At 53.2% G+C, this 14,129-nt stretch overlaps 1 protein-coding gene across 1 annotated transcript in view; it reads left to right on the plus strand.

Annotated features, from left to right (window-relative positions):
- Positions 1–2,517: 2,517 nt before the first annotated feature.
- RPS6KA2 (ribosomal protein S6 kinase A2) overlaps positions 2,518–14,129 on the plus strand; it is a 221,440-nt gene continuing 209,828 nt past the window's right edge. Inside the window, exon 1 of the mRNA XM_060168304.1 lies at positions 2,518–2,583. Within this exon, the coding sequence (XP_060024287.1) occupies positions 2,533–2,583 (51 nt within the window). The 5' untranslated portion in view covers positions 2,518–2,532. The remainder of the gene's footprint in view (positions 2,584–14,129) is intronic.

Below are 14,129 nucleotides of genomic sequence, written 5' to 3' on the forward strand. Positions count from 1 at the left end.
CCCCTCGGGGCGTGGGTTGTGCTGAGATTGTGAAGGCGCGGACCCCTGAAGCGCGGGCCCAGGCTCTGGGTCTGGGGGTGCGACTGTCCTCATGAGGGCAAGTAAGGTACCCCCCGGCCCGCAGGGCCCTGCGGACAGGGGGCGACAGAGCAGGACGCGGCTGTGTGCGGGCAGGGTGGCCCAGAGTGCTCTGGAAGCGCGGAGGGTGGGTCAGAGATGCCCCCTGAGAGCGGAACGGCGGAGCCAGCGTCCGGGCTGACGGCGCCGAGCCGAGGAGGGGGTGGGTGAGGCCGGGCCGGCAGAGCGGGGGAGCAGGTCGGGCCTCGGGCGCCATCTCAGGGGTTTGGGCTCCTCCCTGAGGATGACGAGGGTCCTGGAGGATTTGAGGTTCTCATTTTAGAGTCGGTCTAGATGCTCCACGCAGAATGGGTTGAGACGGAACTGGACCTGGAGGGCCCGGGCGGGGCCGGGGGTGGTGATGCTGCAGGAACCCAGGGAACCCGCCGGGGGGCCGAGGCTGGCGATAGAAAGATAGGGCGGAGAGACGGGTCAGTGTGGGGAACAGAAACCACTTCCCCTTTTCTGTCCTGCGTCACTGGGTGGAGGACGTGCCGTCGCTGGGACCATGTCCTGTGCAAGCAGGGAGGGGGTGGGGAAGGAGTTCCGTGTGGATGTCCGGAACTGCGTTGCCCGCTGGACGCCCAGAGGACCTGTTCAGCGGGTGGTAGGTGCCGGGTTCTGCAGCTCAGGAGTAGGTGTCGGCTCGAGACCTCGCTTGGATCTTGCAGTCTGTGCGTGATGTTTAGAGCCGTGGGTAGAAGCCAGCCCCACCTTCCTGGGGCCTGGAATTACAGCCTCAGCGACAGCAGCCAACAGTGTCCCCTGCCATTTACCCTGGCCACACACATCGCAGATAATGGGAGGTGGAGGCCCACGCCGCCAGCCTTGGCACTGGCAGTTTCAAAGATCTTTTCATTTGATCAGGAACTCCATCCTCATCTCTTCCACGTTACTGGAAATCTCTGCACAGTGCAACAGTTACCGAGTCTAGTCACCACGATGCTGACTTCACTGTACTGGAAGACGATGGGTGGACAGAGGGGTGATTCCTAGCGACACGGGAAAAAAAAGCAGACGAAATTCTCCCGCTCTTCTGAGACCCAGGTGATCTCTTCACCAGGAAACAAACACGTGGTTTCTGTGTAGCTCTGATCTGCCCAGTAGAATTCTTTCCCAAGCCTTTAGTCTCCACGTGGTAGATAAACGACATGTGGGCAGTGGAGAGCATTTGGACGGGCCTCCCTGGGAGAGTTATGGGCACAAGGGTGCTCTCTACCTTCTAGTTAAAGATGATCCTTGTTAAAGAAATTTCCGAGGAACAGCAAATCCAGGTAACGCACGATAGAGACATTTCTTGATTTTGTCATTCAGCAGAATGGTGAGACTCATAATTAAGTGAGGGAAGAATGTCCTTGCAGGGAGGACGGAGAGACACTTGTAACTAAGGTCATGTGAACTGAGGTTCCGGCCCCATCGCTCAGCAAACCAGGCCAGTAACCTTTGACTAAGAGGTGTGTCAGCCAGAGCATGATGGGTGGAGTTTATTGTACGAATTGCCTTTATTTTGCTACTTTCCCCCAAAATTGCTAATCCCAATTCAGCCGCTCTTGGGAGAGCACAGAACAAAACTCGAGCGTCTGTGGCAGGGATCTGAAGTTGGCGGACGTGCTGTACTAACGCGGAAACAGAGCAACGCCGCCTCGCCGCTGTAGACGTTTTGAACGACATCATTACAGAACTGCTGGGAACGTCGTGTGAATAATCTGAGTCTACGTCAGCTACTCGTGGCTACAGATTGGGAGAGAGGTTCTGATTTAGGACCGTAGGAGAACAGCCTGGACACGAGGAACAGAGAATCCTCTTTGTGGCTTTGTGGTCAAGCCGTGTGGCCTCGGACGTAGTTCTCCCCGTGTTAAATTTCTTCCGGACAGGACCTACCCAGGGTGCAAGGAGGTCAGAGTTTCAAAATGACATCAACAGAGTCTCCAAGAAAGAAAATGCATAAAAACAATATCAACAATGCCGTTAAGAATCCCTTTCTTGGAGACCACTTTGCAGCCTTCCAGGTGAGCGGAGGGACCGCAGCACTGCACGCGGCCGTGAGGCCAATGCCCGCGGCTCTGTGCCGCCCTGTCGCCTTTTGGCTGCACGACAGTGGCTGGCTCAAGACAGGCAGGCTTGCAGCAGAACAGGTGGCCAAGCTTGGAAAGCTTGCCACCCACGGAAATAGCAGACCCTATATTAAGTAAATGACCCCAAGGCGCTCGATTAAGTCAGTGGTTCTGACTTACCCTCGCCCCAAGGAAGCGGGGCTGTGTCCTCGCCCCCTTTTCGGGTGACGAACCTGCCCGAATGTTTACAAACTTCTGGAGGTTTGCTCTCTGACACATGGATGAGTAAGAGCCTCGATGCCTGGAGAGGAAGGCTGCTTGGTTCCCCGGCCATAGCTGACGTCATTTCTCATTAGGGGTCATGCTCTCCTGCCTCCACCAAGCCTTCTCCAGATTCTATGGGGCACTGTTAGTAAGTACCTTGGCTTACGTTTCTACAGAGCCCTTTGGAGTGTGCAGGGCTTTCTTTTCGACACGGTCCCCAGTCCTATTAGGAAGTCAGCTGGCCAGTCACTTGGGTAGTGATTTTTTCAAAGTCATGCATGCATTTGTAACCCTTTTCCCCCCCCTCTCTCCTTATTTTCGTTAATGTCAGACTTCGAGTATGATTTTTTAAACATTCACTTTTCTCATTTTTGTCTTCATTTGGGTCCCATCTCGTTCTCTTTTATTTCTGTTTGCCTTTCAGTTTGGGCTTGCAGAAGCGCCCCGTTCTGCAGAGCAGGCGCTCTTTCTCCTGTTACTTAATCTTGTTCTTGAGTTTGCTGACGTTCATCTTGTCCCGTGTGTCTCTGCACAGGTTCTGCTCACAGGGCTGTGTGCTTACGGGGGACATCCCTGTGGTTTCTTTACAGTGAGGGATGATTTCAGTTTATCTGAAGCCTCAGTACTAGCCAGTGGGAGAGCGGTGTTTTCTTTTCTGTTTCTCTCGTACTTCTTCTCTCCATCTTTCCTTTGTCTTTTTCTCCTGATTTTATTCTACGTTCCTCCTTTTCCTCCCTACACTTCCTTCGCTAAGGCAGCAGGTGCTGCTGGGAGGGTGACGGTCAGCCGGGAGGTGGGATCCTTGTCCTGGGCCTGGTCTGTGGGACTTTGTCTCAAGGACCCTCACTCCCATCTCTCTGTTACCCCTCTAGAATGTTGTCCGATTTAATTGCATCTTTGCTAATTTGTAGTTCTTTTCCCCCAACGCGGGATACCCTGTCCCGTTACTGATCCCGGATAAAGGGGATGATTTTAATCGATGGACAGTGCTTCACTGAGCATCGAGAATGCTGCCGTGGCCTGTGGCCTGGGCAGCTTCCTTCCAGCCTACTGTGCTTCTTGCTCTTCTTCTCTAGTCTGTGGATAAGTAAGTAAGTACCTGAGTAAATGCCTGAAATGCACTGAGCACTGTTCTTTGGAATGTGCCTTCGGTCCTTTTGAGGATAAGCTGTTTAGATAGGGGTCCTTAGAAACCGTTCCATCCCTTGTGTGTCACGCACATGGTGGTGTGAATGGAGGGTGCAGACAGAACCCGGAGTCCGGTGCGTGCCGTGGTTAGGAAAGCCTCACGGAGAGGGTCGGGCCTCGCTGGGCCCTGCAGGGTTGAAGGCGTCCAGAGGGGACACTGGCTGAGAGCCCTGCGCCCTGGAGGACTGGGGATGGGGGGTGCAACGTGGGAGCGATGAGTGCAGCGGGCCACGGGGAGAGGGAGGCGTCTGAGCGGCCGGCCCAGAGCAGAGGTGTCTGGGGACGTTGGCCGGGCAGGTGTCACGCTGGACCGTTCTGTGTCCCAGAGCAGGTTTGATTAGTTGCTCTGGATACATTGTACACATTTGTGTGAGAGCCTCGGACAGAGGCCTCTGCGGCTCCAACAGTGGAGCTAACGACGGGTGTGGAGCTGGGAGGTGACCAAGGGCAGGGGGGTCCTGACCGGCACTGTTGCATCTGGGGGTCAGGGATGTACAGCTTCTTGCCTTTATCTTCCCCCCTCCACTCCCACCATGGACGTGCCCTGGACAGGCCACCTCCTGGGGCCCTCGTGGGAAGGGATGTGGTCAGGACCCCTGGCTCCGCCAGCAAGATCGGGGACCTCGGAGATGCTGGTGGTCCCGCTCCAACTTCCTGTCAGTCAACTGGAGGCAGAATACCAACCTGGCGGGTGGCTTCACCATTCACGGCCTCCTTCTGCAGTGTGGGGCGCCCTCCCAGCAAACTGCCCTGGGATCTGGGCTCAGCCCCGGGCAGTGAAGGCCCGGCAGGTGCCGGCTTCCTGAGTTACAGGTGGACAGTTTTGTTCAGAGGTGCCAAATATTTGCGTAGGGACTGTGTGGGGGGCGCTTATTTAAATGAACTTATTTACAAAACAGAAAGAGACAGACGTAGAAAACAAATTTATGGTTACCAGAGGGGAAAGGGGGGAGGGATAAATTAGGAGTCTGGGATTAACATATACACATGACCGTATATAAAATAGATAAAGAACACGGACCTACTGTACAGCACAGGGAACTCTATTCAGTATTTTGTAATACCTATAAAGGAAAAGAATCTGAAAAAGAATGGATATATGTGTGTATAAATGAATCACTTTGCTGTAGATCTGAAACTCATGTGATACTGTAAATCAGCTATACTTCAGCTTTAAAAAAACGGTTGTGGGATATTGTCTAATGCCTGTTAGCATCCGAGGATCTGAAAACAATAAACGCACGAGGCGGCTATAGCAGCTGAGATGGTTGCATCTACTGCCCACGCCTGTCCTGTGGGGTCCGTCCAGCTGGTCCAGGGCTGCGGCGGCAGCAGGAAGGTTCTGACCCGGGAGGAGCACTCTGGGACCTAAGTGGTGGGACTGGCGCGGCTCAAACCCGACCTCCTCCCCTCGGCATCCTTTACTCGCTCATCCAAGGAGATGGTCACTGTTTTTCATATGGTGCCTGTATTTTTGCTCTTTTCGTCAGACTGAGGGGACACAGGCACACATACCCGTGGCGGGGCGCTCAGAGGTCTGCGTCAGAGGTTTCCTTGAAATTGTCACCATCTCTGCTCTCAATCCCAGGTGCCCAGGTTTGAGTGTCTCTTCCTGTGAATTCGGACATGAATTCTGCTTGCAGAAGGGGAACCAGTCCTTCTACAGTAGAAGAAATAGTGTAAATTCATACAGAAGCATGAGGGACCTGGGGTTGGGAAACCAGTGGTTTTATGGCATGAGGTTTTTAGGGCAGCAGCCTTGAGTACCCAGAGTGAGGTCTGGGGGCCGGCACTGGTCCCGGCTGGTCTTACACGGAGCCGAGAGGAAGGTGGCTTTAGGGGCCGCCTTTGGGTGGAGGCTGGTTCCGTTTAAGTGGTTTCAGTTGTCTGGACTGAAGAAAGGGAAAGGTATCTCTACTCAGCTGAAGTGCTTCACTTCCATTCAGAGGACGGCCAGGCAGAGGCCCTTTCTCAGGAAATGTGGTCATTTGACAGAAACGGCCAAGGTGAAAAGCAGGCCCGTTAGGCAGCTGCGTCTTGGAGAAACAGATGCTGCCCGAGCCCCGTGGGCAAAGGGACCCTTTCTCCCCAGAAGGAGCTGAGCCCGGCGACTACTGGGGAAAGGCGGCCTGAGATGGTGATGGGAAGGGACAGCACCCCGTAGCGTCGCGGACGGAGGTACACACACCTCTGGGCTGCGTCTGCCCTCCACGTGCTGGCAAACGCGCTCCTTGTTTCCCGAGCCCGGACTCTGCTCCCCGATGAGTGAGCTTTTCTGAGCAGGGGGGACGGTGCAGATGAGGAGAAGGGAAGGTTCTGGGCCAGGAGAGGCGGGCGCGCCATGAGTCGGGGTCTTGGGGGCAGCGGTTGGGATCTGCTGGAGGGACGGCTGCCGTCAGTGCACAGCGTGTGCTGGGGCAGGTGGACGGCCTGGGGTTCATTCCTTCCTGTGTCCCTGGAGTTGCACTCTGTCTGTACACCCCGTGGATTTGGGGGTCTTCCTTTGTCTTTGGCCTCCACCTTGAAGGGGTTCCCTTTGCACCATGAGCCCTTATCTGCTTACTGGGGGTTACGCCGAGGTTTTCCTGATGGTCATGACTTCCTGGGGCTCCGGGGTGCGTGGGTGTGCAGGTGTGTGCACGTATGCATGGGGGCTGACCTGTGGCTCACGCTCCCTGATCCCTGCGCTGGTCCATTTCCTCTCCACCTTTCAGCTCCGACCTTGCTCCCATAGCTGCCATGACAAATATGTTCTCACCCCGGGTCTCTCCCTAATTCACCGACTCCGTGATGTTAACACAGCCAGTCAAACTCTTTGGACCTTAGGTTTTAAATCCGGAAAGTGAAGTTGGGGTAGAATCCAAGGTTCTTATTTTTATTGATGGATAGTTGATTTAGAATATTCTGTTAGATCTGGGGGTACAGATTAGTGATTTGGGTTTTTTGCAGATTATATTCCAGCATAGGTTATTAAAAGATATCAGGTATAATTCCCTGCGCTATGCAATAGGTCCTCGTTGCTTAGGGATCTAAAATTCTCACTCCCCGATTAAAAGTTTGCCAAGTGCATCCCACCTAATAATTCATTTACTCTTCGTAATTCTTGGGGGCCCCCCCTGCACAGTTACTATCCCATTTTACAGGTGAGGAAACTGAGGTGCTTATATGTGAGTATGTTGGTGGGTATAAAACTGTCCCCAAGCTCTCCTTGCATTCAGGATCGCGTCGGGCAGCTGACCTGGGCGTTTGCTCAGCCCCGCACACACCTGTGGTTCTCCTCTGTCACCCCGGCTCCACTCGGCCAGCTTCACCCACACCTTCCCCTGCCCAGGTGTCACGTCACTGTGTGCCCTTGGTTAGCTGTCTTTCTTCCCTAGAAATTTATCAGTGGTGATGAATTGCTTCTGCCGTTTCCTGAGTTTGCATGAGTGGACGTGGCGAGGCTACCCAAGTGCTGACCTGGGCCGCGGGGTCCTCATCGCTGGCCTCTCCGGGAGTCCTGCCCTCCGCAGGGGTGTGGCTCGCGTGTGGGAACATGACACCCTAGCGGGGACCGTGGGGGTGAGAGAGCAGAGCCTCCCCCCTCTGGCCCCGGGCCCCTGTGGCGCAGTGGGTCCACCAGGTGCGGACGCAGACTCAGCTCCTTTTCAGATCGCCCTGGATGTCCCAATGCACAGCTTTTTTGGGGAGCAGGGAAGACAGGCCCAAGGTTCTGGGGGGCAGGTGGAGAAGGAGAAAGACTACACCCACCGTCTCACAGGAAACCCAGAAATCCTGCTGCATCTTCTACCTCCAGACACCCCCGCCCTGCCCGGGCCTTCCCGCCCCCAACGCACAGCCTTCCCACCCAAGCCCAGGCCCAGCGGGCCCTGCTCGCATTCCCCCCCACCTCCCCCCCTTCCCCCTCCCTCCTCTCCCCTATCTCCCTGCCGTCAAATTCTGGTCCCACCCGACCGGGAAGCAGAGCTACTCTGCTTGCCCAGCTCTTCCCAAGCTGGGAGGTCCGGACTGGTGATGAACCCCTCCGGCCAACGGAACCCTCCCAGTGCAGGCCGGAGCCTTGGTCGTGAGCACACACGCAGTGCGAGAGCAGTTCTGCGGAACACGGTTACTTGCGGCTGTGCTCACTGTCTGACAAACCCTGATAGCGTCTCACACAGGGCGGTGTCCGCGAGCCACTGCCGCTTGCTCAGAGACGGTGCTGGGCCTTCTTTAAACATTCCCAAATTTAATTTGTTTGAACATTCTGTGTTTGCGTTCAGCACAGAAAATCAAAGTCTAACAAGCTCCATCTGGGCAAATATAGATGATTGGAGACATGCAATCCAAATAATGCGGTGAGCTGTCTTCATGGAGAAACAAATACGACGGCATCAGATGGACACCAGCAGTTTTGTAAAATTTCTGAGCAAACTCTTCTTCCTCGAAACCACCTGTTTTTCTTCAGTTTTAGTGGCAGGAAATTCCACTGCCTCTGCGGGTCTGGCCCTGACTCCCAGGCCCCTGGAGGGAGGCCCCAGGACGGGAAGGGGCTGCTGCCACTCTTTCAGGAATGAGTATTTCAACAGCACCAATTTACCCTCCATAATAGTGGTTTGTGCCGTCAAGCACTTGAGCATGTAACTGTCCAGCGCAGTTCACAGCTTCACGTTCCCCGTCTGAACGTTGGGCCTGAAGCGGGTGCCTGCCTCTCAGCCCGAGGTCAAGGTCAGGTGAGGTCAGGCAGGGCCAGCGGTCACCTCTGCTCTGCATACGGTAGGCGCTAAGCACGCAGAGCTGTTGTGATTAGGGGCTATCACGTTGTCAGAGATGGTGGAAGCAGGAGGGGGGAGGGGAGGACCACATAGCTGCGCTTCCGTTTCTCTGGCCTCGAGCAGTTGTGGGCAGAAGTGCAGGTGGCCAGAGACTTGCCCATTTCCTCTCTTCCACGTGGGTTGTTCCAACAGCACGGGGAAGGGCTCCTGTAACCGTGACCTGCGGCTACATCTCACACTGGACTCGGTCCTTCCCGGCCTGTCCTGGGGCCTGACTCTGCCACCACTGATGAAGGAGCCCCACAAAGACAAATGAGCCCCCACCGCAGAGACACAGAGATGAACACAGGGCCCTCAGCTGGACTGAAAGCATTGCCACAGGTGTTGTGGAAAGACAGATGAAAGACGTGTAATCTAGGGCAGTCAAGGCAGGCTTCCTGGAAGAAGTGGCGAGTTCCACAGGAGGAACAGGCTGGGCCAGGGGAGGCAGAAAGGAGGGCACACAGGCTGGGGCACAAAGGGCTGTGGGTGCGCCTGAGTCTGCAGGCAGAGGACAGGCTGCAGGGCGTGGTGTGTGCTGGGCGGGGTTTATCCTGAATGACCCGAAGGTAGAGAGGAGGGCAGAGGCTGAGGGTCTTTCCACTCTGGATCCAGTAGCTGAGGCAGGAGGGGCGGGAGCACAGTGATGGAAGTGACCAGGGCACCATCGTCCCCGCAGCCCTCAGAGCCCCTCCGTCCTCGCGCCCGTGCATTTGTGCGAGTGCTTAAAGCCTCTGTGAGCATCTTCACACTGCTGCCTGCTGCAAGGGGCTAAGCAGGAGGCCCTGGCGGGCCGGAGGCTGCTGCCCAGCACCAACATCTCCCCGCCCCCAGTATCCTTTTTGGGAAACAAATCGAGCTGTTTGGGGGAAAGTGTTTGATAAACGTTCATGCTGAGAGGTGAAGCTGATGAGGGCTTGTGGGGTCCCTGGGCCCTCTGGGGCAGGCAGCCGCGAGACCCCAGCTCTGCCTGGGAGGGTTACCTGGCCCTCGGTGTCTACACAGCTGGATGACAAGACCTCCTAATAGACTCACTCGTCCCCCTAGTTTGTTGCTGGACGTGTGGGACTGATGGTGGAACTCGGGCTCTGGACCCTTTGCTGTGAACCCCAGTGGGCTCTGGGTCTCGATGCAGGAGAAGCTCGCGGGAAGCAGAGGGGGCATTGTGTCGCTGGATGCCTGCGGCCGGTCTGGGTCTGATCCCGAGAGGCCAGGTGGCGGCCGACGCTCCCCAGACCCCTCTCTGGCTCACAGTCTGTGGCTGGTGTGGGGACCGGCTCCGCCGTCTAAGCCGTGGGTTTCCACCCCTCAGGGTTCAAGGCTCTGGATACATTCTCCCTCTGTGCTTCTTAATCCGAGATGCTCTGGGGGCATTTCTGTGTATATAGTGATTTTCCTGACAGGGACGCACTGCCGGGAAAAGGGACCTTTATTGATTAATGGAGGGAACTGTTTTAGTCCTGGATCATCCTTCGACGAATCACTGATTTATTGCAAATGAAACTCGACATTACGTGACCACATAAGTAATTAGGTAATTACTTTAAAACTTCAAAACTAATCGTCCACACTGGGACCAGTTGAAATATTTCTGGTCTCTGGGACGGAGGGAATGTGGCCTGTAGATTGTAATGGACTCCGAGAGGCAGACGTTTTGTTGCTATTTACTTGTTGCTGGATTTGGAGAATATTGTGTCCTTTCTTGCCTTTTCAATGTTTTCTCCTAATTAAGAGAACATAAGTGCGTATCATTTCTAAATTAAAACCTTCTGAGGCTCTAGACATCTGCGGTCTGCAGTAGTGTGCCTATACAGAGACCCTGTGCCAACTGCGATTGAGGATGCATTGGCTTCTGTGTTCAGCTTTGCCTCTGTGGCCAAGGTGCTGACAGAGGCCCTCCTGGGAGCTCCTGCCCTGTGGGTGACACTGGCCTTGGGGTGAGGCGGGAGTCCCTTCCGACGGGAATGCAGCTCAGTGACCTCAGGGCTGGCTTCACCAGACCAGCGACTGGACCACATGTCCACCTGCTGCCTGACCTTCCTTCCCATCATCCCTCATTTAATTTTCTCATTTATTTTTTCACTTTTTAAATAGAGTGATGTGGCTATAGAGAACATGATGATAAAAGTTAGGACTCGAATGACTAAAGGTCTTACAAGGAACGTCAGTTACAGAAGGGAATGCAAGTCTTAGGACGCCATGGAAGCACGGCTGTGTTTTTCCTTCAAGTGGGAGGTCAAAGCACATTCTGAGGACAGACAGACAAGGCAGTGGTTTCACTGGGTGGGGGTTGGAGGCTTATTTTTGGTTTCCAGTTTCGTTTCAGAGTGTCTGATGAATCATCTTGTTCTAGGTATGAAACAACCCCTGTCTCCTTTGTGTCACTGTATTTTTCTCAGCAGACTCTGGGGGAGCCTCAGAGCCTCCACCCCCTCTGGAGCTCGCCCTCCGCGCCTCGTCCCCACTCTCCCAGCCTGGCCTGTACAGGGCCAGCACCTTGCGGGCTGCGGGAGCTCTGGGCTCCGATGGAGCGAGGTGAGCGGACGTGCCCTGCTTTGACGGTGTGAGCTGGGTGTCAGCCCCGAGCACTAATATTCATTGTCTTACAGTGGCCTTTCAACACCAGTGCTTTATTAAATTAAAGGGACTGAAGGAAGAGCTAAGTGGTGCATGTGCCTTTATTTATTATTTTAAATATTTTTTTATAATTTTATTTTATTTATTTTTGGCTGTGTTGGGTCTTCATTGCTGCGTGTGGACTTTCTGTAGTTGCGGCAAGCAGGAACTTCTCTTCGTTGCAGTGCACGGGCTTCTCTCGTTGCAGAGCACGGGCTCTAGGCACACAGGCTTCAGTAGTTGAGGCACGCGGGCTCAGTAGTTGTGGCTCGCAGGCTCTAGAGTGCAGGCTCAGTAGTTGTGGTGCATGGGCTTAGTTGCTCCGCGGCACGTGGGATCTTCCCGGACCGGGGCTCGAACCCGTGTCCCCTGCACTGGCAGGCATTCTTAACCACTGAGCCACCAGGTAAGTCCCTGTGCCTTTAATTTTAATTGAGCTTTTATGTTTCCCAATTCATTAATGAAGGAAAAGGAGAAGCTGGTACATTTTATTGCCTATAATTATTCAGTGGAAGTTTATTTTGAAGCGTATTCCTCGGGTAAATTGCCCGCAGGTTAAATGTAAAAGCAGCCTCTGAAAACCCTTAGAACTCTCCTTGAGGGTGAGCAAAATTTCACAATAAACAGTATATCGTGTAGGCCATTTTTCTTTTATATTCTTACTTATCGTCGTAAGATTTAACCCTCAGCCCCCATCCTGAGAGAGAACGGCCTGGTGGGGGCTGAGAGACATGCAGAGGGAATTGCGTACAGGGCTCCCTCCCAGGACCGCCAGCCAGGGGCCCTGGAGGGTCGGCGGGATCAGCATCCTGGGGGATGTGTCGGGGGTGTCAGGGCCCCAGCCCCAGCTCCTGGGGGTCCAGATGGGACGTTTGTCTCTGAGAGAGAGGCCCCCAGGAGCAAATCTGGAGCAGAAACTAAGCAGAAGCGCAGTTCTGGGACCTGGGATCTCGTGAGGAGGGGACTGAGGCTGGGAGCCACCCAGGCACGGTCTCTCCTTCGATGCCCAGAATCCCAGGTGCAGCCAGCAGAAAGAAGGCTCAGCCTTCCTGGGTCCAGGCCAGCACCAGGAGGCAGGCGTGAGAGAAGACCCGAGGGCGGTCCTGCTGGGTGAGGGTGCCTGCTGATGGGGGACTTGTCCTCTGCGTCCAGACAGAGCTTGGAACTGGGACTTGGCTTCCAGCGGGGCAGGGATTCCGTGTATACTGTTGCCTCCCAGGCCGTCGGGTTTGCCTCATCTTGCTGGGGTGATGAGGGTCATTTGTATTAGGGATGGTAGAAGTCAAGCCCACCACGCGGCCCACTGATCCTTTCTGCATTGGAGTGTGGTGTCTATTTCTGGTCCTCGGATGATTCTTCAGAGTGCGGTGTTCTAAGCTGTGGAGTCTTGCTTATACGCCTTCGAGTTTTTCCGGATCTGGGTGATATTTCGTGGAAGGGATTCTTTTGCTCCTGCTCTCACGTTCACTCCCGTTTTCCTTCTGGCTCTTTTCTTTGACTCCCCTCCTGTCTTTGGTCTTAACTGCGCAACAAAGACTTACTTAGAGCAGAAACAGAGAAGAAGAGACAGAGGAGACAAGGGACTGATGGGGAAGAGAGCACACTCCTGATTCTGGATCTGCTCAGGCGGCCCACAGGCAGGCCTCCCAGAATAAAAGACGAGAACAGCCGTGAGGCGGGAGCACTTCTGACTTAACATCTGGCTGAGACTTGACCTGTGTTGCTGGTTGCAGAATGTCTCCTTTTACATTTATGTCCTGTTTTTGACTATGTCCTGCATGTTTTCTCAGCTTTTCTTAACTTGCATTGTTTTAATGGCAAATCTAAGTGAAAATATTTATAGCCATCTCTCGGTATCCGCCGGGGATTGTTCCACAGCCCTCGCGGATACCAGTATTGGTGGATGCTCAAGCCCGTTATCTGAAATGGTGTAGGATTTGCAAGTAACCTACGTGCACCCTCTGCCATAATACTGTAAATCATCTCTAGATTGCCTATAGTACTTAATACAGTGTGAGTGCTCTGTAAATAGTCGTAAGTACAACGTAAATGCTATGTAAATACCTGCCAACACTCTGCAAATTCAAGTTTTGTTTTTTGGAATTTTCTGTAATTTTTTTCAAGTATTTTTAATCCACGGTGGGTTGAATCCAGGGATGCAGAATCCATGGATATGGAGGGTAGACTGTACTACTTTTTTGTTGTGTTGGGACTCAAAAAGCAACATCTCCCACTTACTTGTTTTTTTGTTTGCAGTTTTATTCTCAAGACTTACTATTTTCTTAGGTATTTGTGCTGCTAGTTGGTCAAGCCAGGTTTTGCGATGTGAACTAAATCCTATAGAATTAATATTTGTGGTTAAAAAAATTATGGTTTTATGTACTAATGGAAGTGATCCAAAATTTATTCTAGTAAATAATAAATTCACTTCTGGGATACACATCTAAATCTGTACAGCTCCTAGAGTTTTCAACCCTGTCGCCACACTTTAGAAATTCATTTGCGGTCACCGAATATTTCCTATGTACTTGTGTGTTAAATATGGTGAGCAAGGTGGGCAGGGGCTGCAGCAGAAGATGCAGAAATTGGGATGATGGATAACCAGCAAGGACCTACTATATAGCACAGCGAACTATACTCAATATTTTGCAATGAGCTTTAAGGGAAAAGAATCTGAAAAAGAATTGATGTGTGTATACGTAACCGAATCACTTCACTGTACACCTGAAACTAACACAACATTGTAAATGAACTATACTTCAATTGAAAAAGGAAAGAAAAGAAAAAACTACACTTGGAGCCTTTTGGGCCGCTTCCCAGCTGGAGTCTGATGCAGGTCTCCTGGCCTCTTTGAAGCTCAGTCTCTCACCTTGCCTCACAGCCACCCCTCCCCTGGGTACGAGTCATGAATCACAGTAATTCCCACGTATCGGGTGAGGTATGAGAACATCTGCAGAAACGATCTTACCTGTTGGGAAGGATGTTACTGCATCATCCTCACCTTCAGTCTTAGGAGAACCAACATGTCTTATGTGAAACAAAGGAGAGAAGAAATGAAGGCAGAAACTTGTGTCTTTATTGAAATTGCTTTTAAGTA

The sequence above is a fragment of the Lagenorhynchus albirostris genome, chromosome 12 (assembly GCF_949774975.1).
Source record: "Lagenorhynchus albirostris chromosome 12, mLagAlb1.1, whole genome shotgun sequence".
NCBI classification, from domain to species: Eukaryota; Metazoa; Chordata; class Mammalia; order Artiodactyla; family Delphinidae; genus Lagenorhynchus; species Lagenorhynchus albirostris.